The 19,289-nt window shown below is 49.0% G+C and overlaps 1 protein-coding gene across 2 annotated transcripts in view; it reads right to left on the bottom strand.

Moving 5' to 3' along the window:
• The window catches only part of LOC144829436 (integrator complex subunit 6-like), a 403,536-nt gene that overhangs the window by 321,397 nt on the left and 62,850 nt on the right, over positions 1–19,289 (bottom strand). For both annotated transcript variants that reach the window (XM_078688577.1, XM_078688578.1), the window contains exon 5: positions 17,083–17,266. In XM_078688577.1, the coding sequence (XP_078544703.1) occupies positions 17,083–17,266 (184 nt within the window). The remainder of the gene's footprint in view (positions 1–17,082; positions 17,267–19,289) is intronic.

The raw sequence follows: 19,289 nt of genomic DNA, 5'->3' as shown, positions 1-19,289 counted from the left end.
GTAAAATAAGGAGGGAGTAATGTATCTACTTCCTCCTCATCATCATCCGCCTCGTAATGACTGTTTGCGATTGTGGACAATATTCAAATCACATCCAAACAAGGCATTCGGCCTCTACATTGAGCCACTGGCACTGACTGCAAATCCTCCCAAATGAAAGACTCTGCTTTTGTTATCTTATAACAAGACACTGGCTAAGATCAGGCGGAAGATGGCTTCAGAACCAAAACTGGTGTTGGGAGTCAGATTCTGAGGATCAGAATGGAAGTGGCCTTTGGGCACGGTATTGGTGTTTGAGGAGGTGTCAGCTGAGCGCCAGCCGATATACCAACTGGGACAGTCAGCACCGGAGCAGGCCCTACTGGTAGAAGTCCAACTAGAGTCCCCATTGGATCCATGTACTTGAAGGTGCACCAGGTGGACCTACCATCATCTGGAACAACCGCACCTCTGCCTCTTTAAAGGCTTGCCTCAACTTGCAGAAGGGACAACTGTGGCATGGGATACGCATGTCATCCTGGGACCAGTTTAGGCATGGGTTCCAAATTGGATGATTGAGGGCAGAGTAGGGCCCTTTGACTACCAACTGTGCAATTTCTCATTGGAGTGGAATTGACATTAAGGAGATAAATCATGTTTAGATTCCAAACAATTGTTCTTGTGTGCCAGAGCTGTTCTTCAGCTTAGTCTTCTACTTACCCAAGGATGGGGACTTGAAATGAGGTCAGGTACTAAAGCTGGAATGGGTCCACGATTTAGTAAGAAGCAGGCCCAAGACATACCCCACTTCTTGTGTTCAGCGACATTCAGTTTCCCTTAGCGCTCCCTCATAGCCATCAGGTACATCAAAGAACATTCTGTCACAGGAATTCTAGTCAAGCTGTGACCCAACACATCACAGACAGGGGCTGTGGGGGTCCATGAACAATCTCAGTTTCCAACAGTTACCACAAGGTTTGATGCCTCTTGTCTTTGGGGGAAGACATTTGCCAAGACTGACAAGAAATAACATTTAGGGGTCTGTAAGAGCACTTTATCTATATCAAAGGGCATGGAAAGAAAGGAACTGAAGTCAGCTCGCTGGGGAGGTGCCTATTTCTGGTTCTTTACTGTTAGTTACGGAAGCAGACAATGCCACCGCGGAGTCCAAAGCACCACCTGACGGAGTGCTTGAGTAACATCTGGAACATTTCTGGACCCAGTTTGGCACCTTAGGAAATCCAAAAGATGAGGAATCTGCAGTTAGGAGCATTCATTAGAACGGAGTATTGGGGCCTTAAGTTTCATGTGCCGCGAAAGACTGGTGCCTAAAGAAGAGCTACGTGCAAGGATAGTAATGTTGCCACACAATGGGCATGTGGAAGAACTGCAATGAAGAGGGGTGGGAATTCTATTGGTGGCCCAAGGTGGATTCAAAAGTGGAGGATTTAGTGCAGGAGTTAGAGGCATGTAGCAGAAATGAGTTACAAGGGGTCTGTTAACCATTTAGAATTGATGGTGAAACCACAGTGCACGCTTAGAACAGCGGAATTGCAGCATGAATCATTCCCATGCATGTGAACCCCCATGCAGCACAGAACAAGTATAGGCACGTACAATTAAATACGCATGACTTTGTAAGTAAATGCAGTAAGAATCTAATAACAGCAAAATAGAAGAGCCAGAAGATGCCGATGAAGAAGCTAGTGAAAAACAATGACTCTAGAGAATAACAACCAAAGAACTGGACTAAAAGAAAGAAGCTGACAGATCTTGCAAGTGGAAGGGAAAGGAGAATGAAGAAACAATAGGTAAAAGGCTAAAGGAGGTGTGGGGGTAGGAGGACGAGGAAGGAACTTAATGCATGGCGAGCTGAAGTTGTTGGACAAGAAGTAAAGAAGCAGCACCAGAGCTTTAATGAATGATTAAACCAGGTGCAAATTGGGGATTGCGGCCACAGATATCCCTTTACGGTACCTCCAAAGCAGGAGTATGCACAGTAGTTTATGTTAATCAGGTGCCTTTTTATATATTTCCATTACACATTTTTACACTACACACATACATCCCACATTTACAATTTGAGGGACATGATGACAAAGTGATTTTGCCAGATTTACACCGATTTTGACAAGTTTCACCATCACAATTAAAACACGTCTCCAATTTCCATAGCAAAGAACTCAGTCACTAGAACATACCCCCACTTAGTATAAAGCAAAATGTGGCAAGATTGTTTACTCTAAGCTAAGGTAAAAGAAATGATGATTCCATTCCATGACAAAACGTTATATGCACTCCATAGTATTCATTACATAAAGTTGAGCTAAAACTGTAAAGGAAAAAAATTTGATTTGGTATTGAAGGCTAAAAAAGCAGATCCTGAAGTCTTGTATCAATGACTTGCATTTACCAAATGCAGATTGATTAAAAGAAACTGCCCCACAGCCAGCGCACAATGGATGAGAACATATTGCAAATCAAGTAATTTCTCCAGCAAACACTACTCTTTCAGGTCAACAATCTTCTAGCATACATACAATCTCGAGGACAATGTGAAAATGTAGGTTTTTTTAAAGATTATATAATACTGCAGCTATAAGGAATATGCTACTTACCAGTATGCATCTGTTCTTGGCATGGAGAGCTGCAGAGTCGTATACTGTGCATTAGATCGCCACCTGGTGTTGGGTTCGGATGATTGCAGGTTGTTGTCTTCTTGGAAGAAGTCTTTGTAGTCACGAGATAGGTGACTCCTCCCTTGGACAATACTGCGCATGGTCATCGACTCCATCCTCAGATTGTTTTTCGCCATGATGGGAAATGATGGAGTTAGTAGAAGTAAAGATAAAGAAAGCATGTCCATGCGTGTGCATCTAATTAAGATGATAGCTGGAACGGATACAAGCCCCGGGGAGGCGGGAGGGCGTATACGACTCTGCAGCTCTACATGCCAAGAACAGATGCATGCTGGCAAGTAGCATATTCCGTTCGAGGCATATGAGCTGCAAATCGTATACTGTGCATCGATTGTGCAGCAGTGTCTCCCCTAGCGGTGGTCGCCTGTATCCGTTGCAGCATTCTGAAATAGTGTTCTAAGGACAGCTTGGCCTACAGCAGCTTGCTGCTTGGCTTGCACATCAACACAATAGTGTTTAGTGAAGGTGTGCATTGTAGACCATGTTGCTACCGTGCATATGTCCTCTAGTGGTATATTTCCTAAGAAAGCCATAGAGGCTCCTAGTTTGCGAGTAGAGTGTGCTCTAGGAGGAACTGCTAGTGTACGTTTAGCTTTTTGATAGCATATTTGTATACACTTTACAATCCACCTGGCAATTCCCCCCTTAGAGATGGGGTTGCCTTTGTGTGGAGGAGAGAAAGATACAAATAATTGTTTTGTGTTTCTGAAGGTTTTAGTCCTATCTGTGTAGTATAACAGGGCTCTTCTAACATCTAAGGTGTGTAAAGCCCTTTCTGCAACAGTGTCCGGGTTTTGAAAAAACACAGGTAGCTCTACTGATTGGTTAAGGTGAAAAGGAGTAATAACTTTTGGCAGGAATTTTGGATTAGGCCTAAGAACCACTTTGTTATTATGTATCTGAAAAAATGGTTCTTGTATTGTGAATGCTTGTATTTCGCTAACTCTTCTAAGAGAGGTGATGGCAACAAGGAAAGCAGTTTTCAATGTTAGAAACTGTAATTCACATGTATCTAAAGGCTCGAAAGGGGTCCCATAAGTCTTGTAAGAGCCACATTTAGGTTCCATACTGGAGCAGGTGGTAACCTAGGTGGGATCATACGTTTTAATCCTTCCATAAAAGCTTTGATCGCAGGTACTCTGAATAGAGATACATGTTGTCTATTCTGTAAATAGGCTGCTATTGCTGTCAGATGGAGGCGTATGGAAGAATAAGCTAAATTGGTCCTTTGTAGGTGTAGAAGGTAGCAAATGATATTTTGGATGGAAACATCCAGTGGATCAATGTGATTATTGTTGCAATATATTGCAAATCTTTTCCACTTAGCAGCTTAACACGCTCTGGTAGTGGGTTTTCTAGCTTCTTTAATTATGTTTATACAGTCTGGTGGTAGGTTTAGGTAACCAAACTCTAAGACTTCAGGAGCCAGATCGCCAAATTCAGTTGCCTTGGTTCTGGGTGTCTTATTTCTCCATGGTTCTGTGTTAACAGGGAGGGCGTGAGCTTTAATTTTTGATGTGGAACTAGTGAGAGATCCAGCAGTGTGGTGAACCACGGCCGGCGTGCCCATGTGGGAGCTACTAGTATTAGTTTGAGAGACTGTTGTCTGAGTTTGGGCACTACTAGCGGAATGAGTGGGAGAGGCGGAAAAGCGTACGCAAATCTGCCTGACCAGTTCATCCATATCGCATTCCCCTCCGACCGTGGGTGTGGAAACCTGGCGGCGAAGGTTGGGCATTTTGTATTCTCGTGGGTGGCAAACAGATCTATCTGTGGATGCCCCCACATTTGGAAGAATGGCTGAAGAACTTGTGGATGTATCTCCCATTCGTGAATCTGTTGTGACTGTCGACTCAACAGATCCGCTATCTGATTGTGAATTCCTGGAAGGTGATCTACCGTCAGGTGTATGTTTTGAGGAATGGCCCATCTCCAAATGTTCTGTGCGAGCTGGGACAGTTGCAGAGAGTGTGTCCCCCCCTGTTTTTGTATATAGTACATGGCTGTCATATTGTCCGTCCGGATTAAGACAGCTTTGTTTTGTACTTGTACTGAAATGTTTTGAGTGCTAGGAAAATTGCTAGCAGCTCTAGATGGTCGATATGGAACAGTTTTTGTTGGTTGTTCCATTGGCCTTGTGTGGTATAGTGTAAGAGATGGGCTCCCCATCCTGTGAGGGATGCGTCTGTCGTGAGCACTATCTGTGGAACAGGCTCTAGGAGCGGCCGTCCCTTTGTCAAATTTTTGGTGTTCCACCATTGCAGAGAGCGATATGTACGGCTGTCCACCAACACCAGGTCTGAGAGCTGACCTTGAGCCTGATTCCACTGTTGTGCTAGACATTCTTGTAATGGGCGCATTTGCAGTCTTGCATGTGGAACTATGAAGATGCAAGATGCCATCATGCCTATTAGTATCATGAACACTCTGGCTTGGAGAGACTGCTGGTGTTGAAAAATGGAGACTAAGGTTTGAATGCTCTGTATCCTGGCTGGATTGGGATACGCTAGAGCTGTAGATGTGTCTATGGTAGCTCCTAGATACTGATGAACGTGCGAAGGCTCTAGGTGCGACTTGGTGTAGTTTATGCTAAACCCTAATTCGTGCAATGTTTGAATTGTGTACTTTGTGTGATGGACACATTGACTGTATGTTTTTTGCTTTTATGAGCCAGTCGTCTAGATAAGGGAAGACATGTATCTGTTGTCTTCTGAGATGTGCCGCTACTACTGCTAAGCACTTTGTGAACACTCGTGGTGCTGTTGTGACCCCAAATGGAAGGACTTTGAATTGATAGTGCTGTCCTTGTATGACAAACCTTAGATACTTCCTGTGAGCAGGATGTATAGGAATGTGAAAGTAGGCGTCCTTTAGGTCTAGTGTTGAAAGAAAATTGCCTTGTTGTAGTAGTGGGAGTACTTGCTGCAGAGTGATCATGTGAAAATTATCTGATTGTATGTAATGGTTGAGGGGCCTGAAGTCGAGAATTGGTCTTAGTGTCCCGTCCTTCTTGGGAATTAGGAAGTACAAGGAGTAGACTCCTGTTCCCTGTTCTTCTAAAGGAACTACTTGAATAGCATCCTTTTATAGAAGTGCTAGAACTTCTTGTTGAAGCAGAGTAATATGGTCTGTGGACATTGGACGCTGCCTGGGCGGTATGTTTGGGGGGGTTGCTGTGAGTTCTAGACAGTAGCCATGTTGGATAATTTGTCTTACCCACCTGTCTGTTGTGATGGAATTCCAGACAGGTAGGAACTGTGATAATCTGCCCCCCACAGGAGTGGAATGCTGTGGGGGAGGCAGAGGGAAGTCACTGTTTGGGAGTGGAAGAGGAGCGGTTGTTGTTATAACCTCTACCTCTTCCCTTGTTATTATTTCCTCTGTATCCTCCTCTGAAGTAGCTTTTGTTAGAGGAGGTCTGTGTATTTGTTTTAAAAGATGACGTTGTATCTGTGCCGGTTTGCTTAGAGCCTCCTCTTTAAAAGGAGCGGCAAAAAGAACTTCTAGTCTGTGTGGATTGTAATGCACCCATAGACTTAGCTGTGTCTGTGTCTTTTTTCATCTTTTCTAGTGTGTTGTCTACTTCCGGCCCGAACAATTGGTTTTGATTGAAGGGCTGGTTCAAGATGGTGGTCTGTACCTCTGTTTTAAACCCTGAAATGCGTAACCACGCATGTCGTCTCAGTATAACACTAGTATTAACTGCTCTGGATGCTGTGTCAGCTACATCTAGTGCACATTTAATTGGGGCATTGGATATTAACTTGCCTTCCTGTATGAGCTCTGTTGCCTGATCTTTGTACTGATCTGGGAGGTGTTCCATCAATTTTTCTAATTGGTCGTAGTGAGCCCGGTCATAGCGTGAGAGCAGGGCTTGTGTGTTTGCTATGCGCCATATGTTTGTTGCTTGCGCAGCAATCCGTTTCCCTGACGCGTCAATAACTTTAGATTGTTTGTCAGGCGGGGGCGTGTCACCAGAGGTCTGGAAATTAGCTCTTTTTCTTGCATTAGACACTACTAAAGAGTCTAGTGGCAGATGTCCCCTAATATAGACTGGATCAGATGGTGCTGGTCTGTATTTCTTTTCTATTCTTGGATTTAGTACCCTACAGCGTACCGGGTCTTTAAATATTTCTGGAGCATGTTTAATGACTCCTTTGATCATAGGTAGTATTTGTTTAGACCTTTGTGACTGCTTAAATGTATCCAATAAAAAATCCTCATCAATGGAATCAGAGTGCATTGAAACCCCGTGGTAAAGGGCTGCTCTATTTAGTAAATGATTAAACCCAATACTATCCTCCGGAGGGGACGGTTTTGTTGGGTAGGACTGAGGGTCAGGAATGTTGGGCACATTGTGTGGTGGGAAGCCATACATGTCATCCTCTTTAGGATATTCAGGATTGACATCTTCATCTAAAGGGTATTCCTGTGGCTCTGGTATGTCGTTTCCCCCCACCTAGATCATACTCCTCGTCAGTGTGGTGAGATGATGCAGGAGATTGAACAGGAGAAACTGTAGTCTCAATGTAATGAGGGATATGAGAGGAAGAAGGTAAAGGAGAGGAAGAGTGCATTGGAGAAGTTGCACAGTCCTTCTTTTTGGCAGGAACCACAGGTAGAAGTGGTGTGTCTGCTGGTCTTTTCTTATAAGGAATAGCCTCTACATGTCCAGTCTTTGGATTGATATAGACTTTCTTTTGTTTAGGATCTGGTGTAAACAGTTCTTCCCCCTCTACAACCTTCTTTGGCGTCGATTTGTTCGGTGCCGATAGGGGTTGGTTTGTGTGTTTTGCTGTGGGAGGCGTTATTGAGTCCCGTGGCAAAGTTTTCGGTGCCGAAGGTGGTTTCGGCTTAGTAGGAGTCTTTGGTACCGAGGTTGGAGTGGAGACAGGTCTCGTTGGCCTTGCAGCGTCGGACTCTGGCTTCCCATCTTTATTTTTGGAACCGGAAGGCTTTGGAGTCGGAGCTCTTTTCGGATCCGGTACAGTCTTCGGCACCGGCACCGATGCCTCGTTTGGTTTGGGTGCCGAAGGTTCTTTTTCTTTGGGCACCGAAGGGCGTTTTGGCTTTGGTGTCGAGGAATCCTTTGGTGCCGAAGGATGTGTGTGCTTCGGTGCCAATGGAAGAGGTGGAATTGGCACATGTGGTTTTGTCGGTGCCGAGGCACCGGAAGGCGTAGGCGTTTTCCTCGGAGCCGAGCCCGAGGGCAGGGCGTTTGAGGGGATATTTTGGTCTCGACTGGTCCCCATGGGCGGAGTGCTGACCGTTGCCTTTTGTTTGGGTAGTGTCTGCTGTGCAGGGGCAGGGGTACTCACGGGTTGTCGAGATGGAATCGAGTCGTCTGAGTCCTCTGCCCCCGATTTGATCTGGAGATCAGGCGAGTCTTCCTCGGCGACGAGTGGAGCCTCGTCCTCGGAGATGTCTTCGAGTGGATCCTCCTCCTCGGAGATGTCTTCTTCGACGATCTCCTCCTCAAAGATGGCCTCCGGTGCTGGTGCTGATCTCCTCATCTCGTGTCGACGGGCCCTCCGATCCCGAATGGTCTTCTTCGATCGGAAGGATGCACAAGTTGTGCAGGTCGACTCGTCGTGTTCCGGCGATAGACAGCGGTTGCAGACCTCGTGATGGTCGCTAGAGGGAACTTTGCTCGACATACCGGGCATCTCTTGAATGGAGTTCTGTCCATGAGGCGTAGGCCGATAGGCCCAACGGCCCGCGTCGGCGCACCAGAATGTAGTTGTTGTCGAAAGTAGTTTATTCGATGTCGATGATGTTTTTATAAAGTTGTTTCGCTTCAAAGTTGCTGGAAAGTCTTTTCTAGCCGGAGTGGAAAACTTTCATCCGAACCCAGTGGCGGAAAAAAACAATCTGAGGATGGAGTCGATGACCATGCGCAGTATTGTCCAAGGGAGGAGTCACCTATCTCGTGACTACAAAGACTTCTTACAAGAAGACAACAACCTGCAATCATCCGAGCCCAACACCAGGTGGCGATCTAATGCACAGTATACGATCTGCAGCTCATATGCCTCGAACTAATGAATTCTGGGTTTGAAAGAGGATTGTCCAGTGAAGGACGAACCAGTAAATCTGGGAAAACACGGGCTGTTACACATGAGGAGGCAGAGAGCTGAAAACTGGCTAAATAAACACATTTGTGCGGCAATTATGTTCACTATCAACATTCTGAATTTCTGTTCCACCGAGATACAGCACAGTAAGAAAGACAGAGAGATTTCCCATATGTTTTAATCAAAAACATTTAAAGAGGGTTTCTTTGTAACAATCATGGACGTAGCATTGTTCATTAGGTACATTCTACTAAAATGTAGATGTCTGTGTGCCGTGACAGAAAAACATGTCTTCTATGAGTTAATGGATTAACGTCTAACTGCATGTTGTAGAACTCACCTTAAGTACATCTGCCCAAAATATTTTCTGTCTGGAAAGAAAGGCAGCACAAAACAAAAATATTTGTTTGGATGTTACCTGAACTCCGAGGTGCTGAGATAACTCTGGCTATATGAAGATCTCTGGTCTTCTTAGATCTTTGTATGGTACATTTCAAGACTACATTTCCCTTAACTATTAGGAGTGTTAGGTATCCGGGGTCTCTGGCCAAGGTCTACAAGGTTTGGCTACCCTACCCATGGGTGCCTGAATGTAGTTTAGTGCACCATTGCTTGAGCGGGTAAGTCCAGCTTATTGTAGCTCCACATAACTCACTGAGCACGTCACAGGTTGTTATGTTATGTTATGTTGTCTTGTAAAGCGCATGGCTACCCCAGCAATGGGGCGTCCTAGCGCTGTAGACCACTGGGGAACCCGTCCTGGCTTTCCCTGTGAGATGATCCCTGCTGGGTATCTCCAAGGTAAATGTAAATGTAAATGTAAATGTACATGTATTTATATAGCGCAAATCACCGACCCGGTATCTAAGCGCTTGCTTAGGGAACCCGTCCTGGTATTCCCCTGTGAGATACCCCGGCAGGGTATCCACAAGGTGAAAGCCAGGCATCCCGCCGCGAGGGGCCGTAGTGGAGATTAGGCAAGCTATTGCCCAGAGTCGAGAGTGTGACCCCGTGAGTGAAGTAGGCACCGGAGCGAGAATTGTCGAGTCAGATGGAATTTTTGAGCCCGAGACCCACCGAGGCGGGGAATCGAACCCTGGTCCACGGCCGATCTCAGCTTCCGGGTCTGCCGCCTCTAACCACCTCTAACCACTGAGCCACGCTTCTCCAAGGTGAAACCAGGCATCCCCGGTGTATGTGGGGGGCCGTTGTGGAGATGAGGCAAGCTAATGCCCAGAGTTGCCGAGTGTGATCCGTGGTTAGAGTAGGCACCGAAGCGAGAATTATCGAGTCCGCTGACCCTGGTCCACGACCCTGCCGCAGGGAATTGAACCCTGGTCCCGGGCCGTCCTCTGCTTCCGGGTCTGCCGCCTCTAACCAGTGAGCCACACCACTCCACAGGTCTTTGTAGAACCTCATATAGTACATTGCAAGGCTGCATTTCTTTGAACTAGTGGAAGAAATCTTGGAGTGGTAATTTGAGTACTCTGAATTAAAAATATGTTGAAATGTAGAACTCCCATGGAACGCAATGTCACAGCACTGGAAACTTTCCAACTGAGGAGATACAGGAAACTCCAAAAGGCACATCACTAATGTCACCCAGAGAACAAGACCCGTAAATGAAGCCCATTTAAGTATATACTTCTACAAATCAGATATGACCATCTCGTAGCTAGGCATTCTTGCAGAACTATCATCGTTAGGCAGGCCTAAAACACCACTGCAGACTGTGAATGGCATTTTGTAAAAAAAAAAAAGTGAAGTTAGGAAAGAATAAGAAAGCAAGAGAGATAGAATGAAACGGAGAGCTACTATGCTGCATTCCTATTTTTCTATTTAGAGCTTGAAGGTTGCTAACATAGCAAGGGTACCCAGGCCATAAAGCAAGCAAGATACATTGTTCCCTCCTGTCGGTTGTGTAGTAATAAGGTGCAGTGAGACCCTTTACGCCCGGGCCCCAGTGCCACTGCACCTACACCGCAGATGTTAGCTAGTACGAGATGAACAAGTTACTTACCTTCGGTAACGATATGTCTGTAAGAAACAGTAGTTAGTATTAGATTCCTTACCTTAGAATATCCCCAGGCGTCAGTCTGGATCCGGAAACTTTTGCGTAGCAGTACCCCTGCGCGTCGGTAGGCGTCGTCTGCAGGCGTCCCCTGCGGCTCCGCGTCGTCGTGCGCCGTGATGACGTCGCTGGAGTATATAGACGCCGCCTCCGCGCGCTGACGTCAGTTCTTTGAACACAGCTTTTCCGCGCCAGAACACGCAGAGCCATGTGAGAACCAACACTGGTGCCATGTGAAACTAGGGCCCTGAAAGGGATGTCCTTAACCCTAGGTATCAGTTCGCAGAACAGGGAGGATGGGTGGGGCGGTAAGGAATCTAATACTAACTACTGTTTCTTACAGATATATCGTTACCGAAGGTAAGTAACTTGTTCATCTGAAAGAAACAGGTTAGTATTAGATTCCTTACCTTAGAATAGATACCCCAGCAATACCAACCCCGGTGGTGGGTCTGCGAACCAATACAATCCTACACCAGAAAGTCCTGGAGGACCGAACGGCCAAAGAAGCCATCCCTCCGGACTTGACTGTCCAGGCAGTAGTGCCTCGCAAAGGTGTGCAGCGAGGCCCACGTAGCCGCCTGGCAAATGTCCTGCAAAGGGACTCCCCGGCCCAGGGCAGTAGTAGCCGCCGTGGCCCGAGTGGAATGGGCCCTCAGCCCAACAGGAGGCTCCTTCCGAGCCAAAGAGTAGCATGCTTTGATGCACAGGACGACCCATCGAGAAATGGTTTGTTTCTGTACCGCCCTTCCCTTCTTCTCACCCACGTAGCCAACAAACAGTTGGTCATCCACCCGGAACTGGCGTGTGCGATCCATATAAAATGAAAGCGCACGTTTTGGGTCCAGACGATGGAGCCGCTCTTCATCTTTTGAAGGATGCGGAGGCGGGAAGAAGGAAGGCAAGGTGATGGACTGCCCGATGTGAAAAGCAGAAACTACTTTGGGCAGGAAAGAAGGTCTAGTCCTAAGAACCACCTTGTCAGGATGAACGGACAAGAAAGGAGGTTTCACAGAAAGAGCCTGGAGCTCACTCACTCTCCTGGCAGAGGTGATGGCAACCAGGAAGGCCGTCTTTAAAGTGAGAAGACGAAGAGGACAGGAATGAAGCGGCTCAAAGGGAGCGCACATCAAGAAGGTCAGAACCAGGTTCAAGTCCCACTGAGGCATCACGAACGGAACAGGAGGAAACATGTGCGTGATGCCTTTCAAGAATCTCAGTACAATAGGGGACTTGAACAAAGATGGCTGATCAGGTAGCCTTAAGAAGGCGGAAAGGGCAGAAAGGTAGCCCTTGATAGTGCCCAGAGCAGAGCCCTGCTGGGCAAGAGAAAGAAGGAAGAGGAGAACTTCAGAAAGGGGAGCAGAGAGAGGATCCACAGCCTTTGCTGTGCACCATGCCACAAATCTGTTCCACCGGCAGGCGTATACCGACTTCGTGGAGGGACGCCTGGCTGCCAGAATCACATCACAGACTTCAGGAGGCAAGTCAAATGGCCTCAACTGTCGCCGCTCAATCTCCAAGCATGGAGGTGGAGACTGGACAGGTTTGGGTGGAGGACCGTCCCCTGCTGCTGCGACAGAAGGTCCTCCTGAAGGGGCAGGCGGATCGAGGGACCGACTGACATGCTGAGTAGCTCGGGATACCAGTACCTTCGAGCCCAGTCCGGAGCACAAGGATAACTTGGGCCCGGTCGCGCCTGATCTTCTTCAGCACTCTGGGCAGAAGTGGTATAGGCGGAAAGGCGTACAATAGACCGCAACTCCACTCGCGCCGAAAGGCGTCGCCGAGCGAGTGCCGTCTTGGAAACTCCAACGCGCAGAACTGATGACATTGCGCGTTCTCTTCTGTGGCGAATAGATCTAACCAAGGCTCTCCCCATTGCAGAAAGAGGCCTTTCGCCACGTCCGAGTTCAGACGCCATTCGTGATCCACCGAGCACCGACGGCTGAGTTCGTCCGCCCTGGCGTTCAGAGAACCTGCCAGGTGTTGAACCGTCAGAGTCACGCTCTGACGTTCCAGCCATTGCCAGAGACGCAGGGCCTCCTGGCAAAGGGTCCACGACCCCACTCCGCCCTGTTTGTTGCAGTACCACATGGCGGTGGTGTTGTCCGTGAACACCTGCACTACACTCCCGTTGACAAAGGGGAGGAATGCCTTCAGTGCTAGGCGAATCGCCCGCAGCTCCAACATGTTGATATGGAGCCGGGACTCCGCCGGAGACCAGATGCCTCTGATCTCCGCCTCTCCCAAGTGGCCTCCCCAGCCCTGGAGGGACGCGTCCGTCACAACTACGTGCTCCGGTTGGGGAAGGGAGAGGGATCTGCCCCTGACCCAATCGCGGTCCGTAAGCCACCACTGCAACTGTCTCGCAGTGCCCTCCGAGATCAGGACGTGGTCGGATAGGTTGCCCTGATGCTGGGCCCACTGAAACTTCAGGTCCCACTGCAGAGCCCACATCCGCCACCTGGCGTGATGCACCAGAAGGATGCAGGAGGCCATCAGCCCCAGAAGCCGCAGCGTCAACCTGACCGAGACCCGGGATAACGGCTGAAAGATGGGAATCAAAGCCTGAATATCCCGGACCCGCCGTTCCGGAGGATAAACCCGAAACTGCGCCGAGTCGAGAACCGCTCCGATGAAAAGGAGCTGTTGAGAGGGGCACAGGTGTGATTTCGGCACGTTGATGGAAAACCCCAGCTCGTGCAGGAGGTCTGCCGTCATCTGGAGGTGGTGGACGACTGTCTGGGGCGAGCCCGCCTTCAACAACCAGTCGTCGAGGTAGGGGAAGACTGAAACCCCTAACCGGCGCAGATGAGCTGCGACCACCGCCATCACTTTCGTGAACACCCGTGGGGCGCTGGTAAGGCCGAATGGGAGCACGATAAACTGAAAGTGCTCGTGGCCTACCGTGAACCGCAGGTAACGCCGGTGGGCCGGCAGGACGGGGATGTGAAAATACGCATCCTGCAAGTCCAACGCTACCATCCAGTCTTGCGGGTCTAGAGCAGCCAAGACCTGAGCCAAAGTCAACATCTTGAACTTCTCCTTCCGGAGGAAGCCGTTGACGTTCCGTAGATCCAAGATAGGACGCAGGCCCCCCTTGTCCTTCTAGGGCACCAGAAAGTAGTGGGAGTAGCAACCACACCCTACTTCTGGCCCAGGAACGCGCTCGATGGCCCCCTTGGCCAAGAGGGCCGTAACTTCCTCCTGCAGAAGTGTCAAGTGGTCCCCCGACATACGGTGGTTCTGCGGTGGCATGGCTGGAGGAGTGGTCTCGAAGGGGAGGGAGTAGCCCCTTCGGACGAGCTGCAGCACCCACCTGTCCGAGGTGATAGTGCGCCAGCGGGAGTGGTGATGGCGAACCCCGCCACCCACTGGCGTCACATGGGCCCGAAAGCCCGGACTAGGAGGATTTGGAGGCTGCTGCGGGGGGAGGTGTGGCCTGACCTCGCCGCTGTCCCCGACCGCCACCACGGCGGAATCCACGGCCGCCACCGCGTTGAGAAGTGTTCTGCGGTGCGTGGCTGGCAGCACGTGTGGGACCGCCCCTTCCGTGGCCACGAAAGGAGCGAAACGAACCCGTCTGCTGGCGCTGGGTCGAGAGACCCAAAGACTTGGCCGTGACCCTGGAGTCCTTGAAGCGCTCAAGCGCGTTGTCCGCTTTGTCGCCAAACAGGCGACTGCCATCGAACGGCATGTCCATCAGGGCATTCTGGACATCCGGCGAAAAATTGGCGGATCTCAGCCAGGCGTGGCGACGAATCGCCACCGTCGTGGACATCGCTCTGCCCAGCGAGTCGGTCGTATCAAGACCACACCTGATCGAATACCTCGCCGCATCCTGGCCTTCAACCATAGTCTGGCCGAGCTTGTCCCGTACCTCCTGCGGGCATTGCGGCAGACACTCCGCGACCGTATCCCACAGAGAGTGGGTGTAGCGGCCCAAGAGGCATGCGGTATTGCAAGACCGCAGTCCCGCACTCAGGGACGAGAAGACCTTCTTGCCAAACTGGTCATACCTCTTTGACTCCCGGTCGGGCAGGGCCGACGGGAATGCGGATTGGGATGTGGAGGCCTGGATCACCAGACTCTCAGGGGTGGGATGGGTGGACAGAAACTTAGGGTCGTCCGAACACGGACGGTGGCGCCTGGCAACGTTCCTGTCAACAGGCGAACCTGAAGCGGGCCTGGACCACGTGCCCAACAGAACGTCCGTCAAGGCTTCATTAAACGGCAGCAGAGGCTCCTGTGGGCATGACTGCGGTTTGAATACCTCGGTGAGGATGTTAGGCTTCACCTTTGCGACGGGGAGCTCAAGGTGCAAGGCCTTGGCAGCCCTCATCAGCACCACAGAGTAGGCAGCCCCAGCCTCCGACGCCACAGTGGGAGGCGAGACAAAACCAGGGTTAGGCGATTCGTCTAGACCACTGGCATCACCCAAGTCACCTGCCCAGTCCACGTCGTACTGACAGTCGCGTGTCAGAGGGTCCTCAGACCCCTCCCAACCCTCTCCATAATCTCCATCATCTCCGTACTCGGATTCAACGATGTAGACCGGCTCCTCGGGGTCAATGGGCCCCATCGGCGCCGGACTCCGCGTCGGGCGACGCCGGTCCGACTCCGCGTCCGGAACTGGAGAGGAAATGGGGGTGGTGCCGCCCGGAGCCGGCGCCGGAGCCCCGACGCCGGCCGGAACCGGCGTCGGAGTCACGGCGCCGCGCGGAGGCGGCACCACGGGTTGCCCCGATGGAATCGATGCCGGAGAGGCCGGGTGACCAGCCGGCGACGACCCTGAAGGGCCCAGCGGCGCCGGGGCCGGAGCCGGCGGCGGCATCGGGGCCGGAGCACCCGACGGCGTCGGTGCAGGAGCACCCGAACCGCTCGGGCCCCCGGACGGGACCACCGGGCCCGCAGGCGCCGTAGGCCCCGTCGGAGGAGAAAGCGCCCTCATGGCCATGAGGAACTCCTCTATCTCCTCGCGCGACGCGCCTTGCTCAGGGACCGACGGGTATGGAGCAGGCAGCGTCGGCGACCCACGCGGGGGTGGGGCCACCCGAACCCCCGGCCGCATCGCGCGAGCGTCGGGGGTGCGATGACGACGCCCCGACTTCTTGTGTCGCTTACCTGAGGAACCGGAGGAGTGGTGACGACTTCCGGAGCGCTCGTGGCGGCTCCGCGACCGTTCTCTCGACCGCTCCCTCGACCTCCGGCTGGACCGGGACCGCTCTCGACGCGGGGCCGACATCCGGAACTCGAGCAGCTTGCGGGACCGCTCCCGCCTAGCCTTGCTCGTCAAGGCCCGGCAGTCGACGCAGGACTCGACGTCGTGGTCCGCGCCCAGGCACCGGAGGCAGAGTCGATGGTGGTCGGTGACCGACATCAGGCGGTCGCACCCGTCACAGTTTTTAAACCCGGGCATCCTACCGGCACCAAAAAAGTTAGAGTTAGAGTTATCAAAAAACTAGGTCAAAAGACCGGAGTACTGCTCTTCGGATCTGCGCTAACTGGCGCGGAAAAAAGAAGAACTGACGTCAGCGCGCGGAGGCGGCGTCTATATACTCCAGCGACGTCATCACGGCGCACGACGCCGACGACGCGGAGCCGCAGGGGACGCCTGCAGACGACGCCTACCGACGCGCAGGGGTACTGCTACGCAAAAGTTTCCGGATCCAGACTGACGCCTGGGGATATTCTAAGGTAAGGAATCTAATACTAACCTGTTTCTTTCAGATACTTGTTAACCTCCTTACATTCTTTATACATCTCATTCCTACCTGCTCTATTGGTGGGACTAGACTGCTTACATGTCTAAGAACTGAGGCAGAATGCCACATGACAGCTCTCATTAGCAGAAATGGAAGCGCTAGGGAGACCCTCCTGCTGCAATGGAAGGCAATGGGAGAGTTTGTTGTCATATATGACAGGCAAAGGAGAGGATCTGTGCAACGACTAATGGCAGATAAAGGGAAAACAAGCAGGCTTTGTAAAAAAGGGGCGACGACTCCAAATCCAGCAATGTTAAAAAACATCATAAACATTTCTACTTAATGCAAATAAGAAGCAGAAATGCAAACACATTTCGGTTAGCGTTACTTTTTATCTTAAAAGCCATAACAAGGTTAATAAAGTCTGAACTTCTGTGCAAAGTCACAAACAAGAGTCTGAGCATGCAGGACCTCACGGCAACACTTGAGATAACAGGTCAGGCCATTAATGGTCATTTGAATGTAATCACAAGACCTTCCTGTCTAAATACCTCCTGTGACTTCACACATCTGTGTTATTGCAGACTCATCCATTGGCACACTCCCCAGCTGCTCTGACTCGACCGACGAGGCTCCAGGAAGACGCAGCACCAGCGCAAACAGCCTCTGATCCCAGCGGAAAGGTTCCTTGGTAAGTTCACTTCCAGGTAAAGGAGAATTTAAGGGAAGGTGAAGCTGTGTAAAGCAACATTTCATAGAAGACATTAATGCCAGGACTGAAAGAAATGTACATTTTAGTGATGAAATGTGTCAAATGCCAACATTTTGCATTACATGGCATTCCACAAAAAGTTGCATTAGGTGATGTTGCTTTTTTCCTCCTAGGGAGATTGGATTCAAGCAAAAAATGTCTCTCAAAGAGACATGGTCTACTCAAACCAGTGTCCTGCTGGTATTCCTCATGAAACATTATGCAAGATACCAGCTAATCACATTTTGTGCCACAGGCAGATTTATGCAACATTTCCATGAAATTTAATGAACCACAATTAAGCAATATTGGCCATGTTTAATGTCTAAAAACAATCTTTGCAAGAAAAATTACTTAAGAGGTCAAGGTAAGGTACCTTAGAATATGTACTACAGTTAGGATGATAAAAGTGTGCGCTTTAGGATCCTAACACAGCTAACGATGGGGCAGAAGGGCTTTAAAAAATATTTCAGCACATATAAGAAGATATTCGGTTTGACAGCATATGAGTGGAATAAAAAAAGTCAGTGTGATATCAATGACTTAATATCAAACCACTTTCTACCCATAATCTACAATCTGTTTAAACAATTCATATAGAAAAATATGAACACAAAAATAAACTCACAATTTGTATATCTCAAGGGGAAACTTTTTACAAGTGCACAACAGTGACCAGAACATCCTGTTTATACAAGCTCATTATTACATTGGTACATTTTCATCCTCATGTACCAAAAATGTATGAAACAATCGAAAGGTTGCGTTTTTGCTACAAAATGACATTACCTGGAAAAAATGAACTGCAGTCTCTTTCTTGACAAAAGACTCCCATACTATAGATTACTCTGTGACAGACAACACTGCACTGAGCTTAACTAAACCTAAAACATACAACATTTTCTAACACCTAGGTTTGTAACAAGTTCAATGTCATGGCAGATCACCACAACCCATCCATCATAACATTGTGCACAAAATGACTTTCCCGTAGATAATATCAAATGTACGTACAATTTACAAAATTAATTATAAAACACCATGTTTGGCATGTGTGTTTTTGACAATAAATCAAAGAACGAAAGAAATGTGTCTGTGCCAGCGACAATCAAAAATACAAATTTAATAGTAATGACAGCGCCCTGGGCCAAAATGGAATAAGTCCCAACTTCAGCTGTAGCATCTCCATTTATGTTGATTTCTGTACCACAAAGAGCTTCTTCAAATACTGAACTACGCGTGGCAGCAACAGAGTACTTAAAGTTTTTTAATTAGAAACACTTGCGTACCATAGGTCTGTCTTAAATAACGGAGAGAAACTAAGACCCATAAAATCTACTATGCTTTGGTGGACTTTTCCATTGTTTCCAGCTCCAGGGACTAAGTTGCATTACTTAAGTACACAGTTTGCAAAAATCTATATATTTTGGTACGAGTAAACTGTCTAAATCCAAAAATCCATTGCCCTAAACTGTGTTTTCCTCAAAACATCACAGTTTGAGTGTTAGCCACGTCAATGACTAGGTAACTAGAAGGTCTGATCACAGATGACGCAGTCTGCAAAACAGTGCTGTTTCATGTTTTGGCTCAATCGCAGGAGGAAACAAAGGTACTTTGGCAAATTCCAACTCTAAATTGCAGAGATACGCAACACTGTGCACTCTACTCCTATGGGTAACCATAGTCTGGACTCTGTTGCTCACTAGTACCTTGGTTTTCTTGTACAATGAATGTTACTAAGCTTTTTGGTGTTCCCCATTTCAAAACATTTGATCTGCAATATGGCTCTATCTACTTTGTTTAAGGCAGTCAAGCAATCAACAATCACATAGCGGGGTAGCACTGCAGATCAGCAATAAACACTTTGCCATCAACATTAATGCCCGCGCCTTAGGCACTATTGACATCACCTTCTTAAATACCGAAATAGAACAAAACAATTTTTGCCCATTAGTTTGACTCATATCTTTGCATAGACTCTGGAGGGAGGGCATAACTCAGTTAATA

Source organism: Lissotriton helveticus, chromosome 4_1, assembly GCF_964261635.1.
Source record: "Lissotriton helveticus chromosome 4_1, aLisHel1.1, whole genome shotgun sequence".
NCBI classification, from domain to species: domain Eukaryota; kingdom Metazoa; phylum Chordata; class Amphibia; order Caudata; family Salamandridae; genus Lissotriton; species Lissotriton helveticus.
This window is presented reverse-complemented; position numbering and strand designations above follow the sequence as displayed.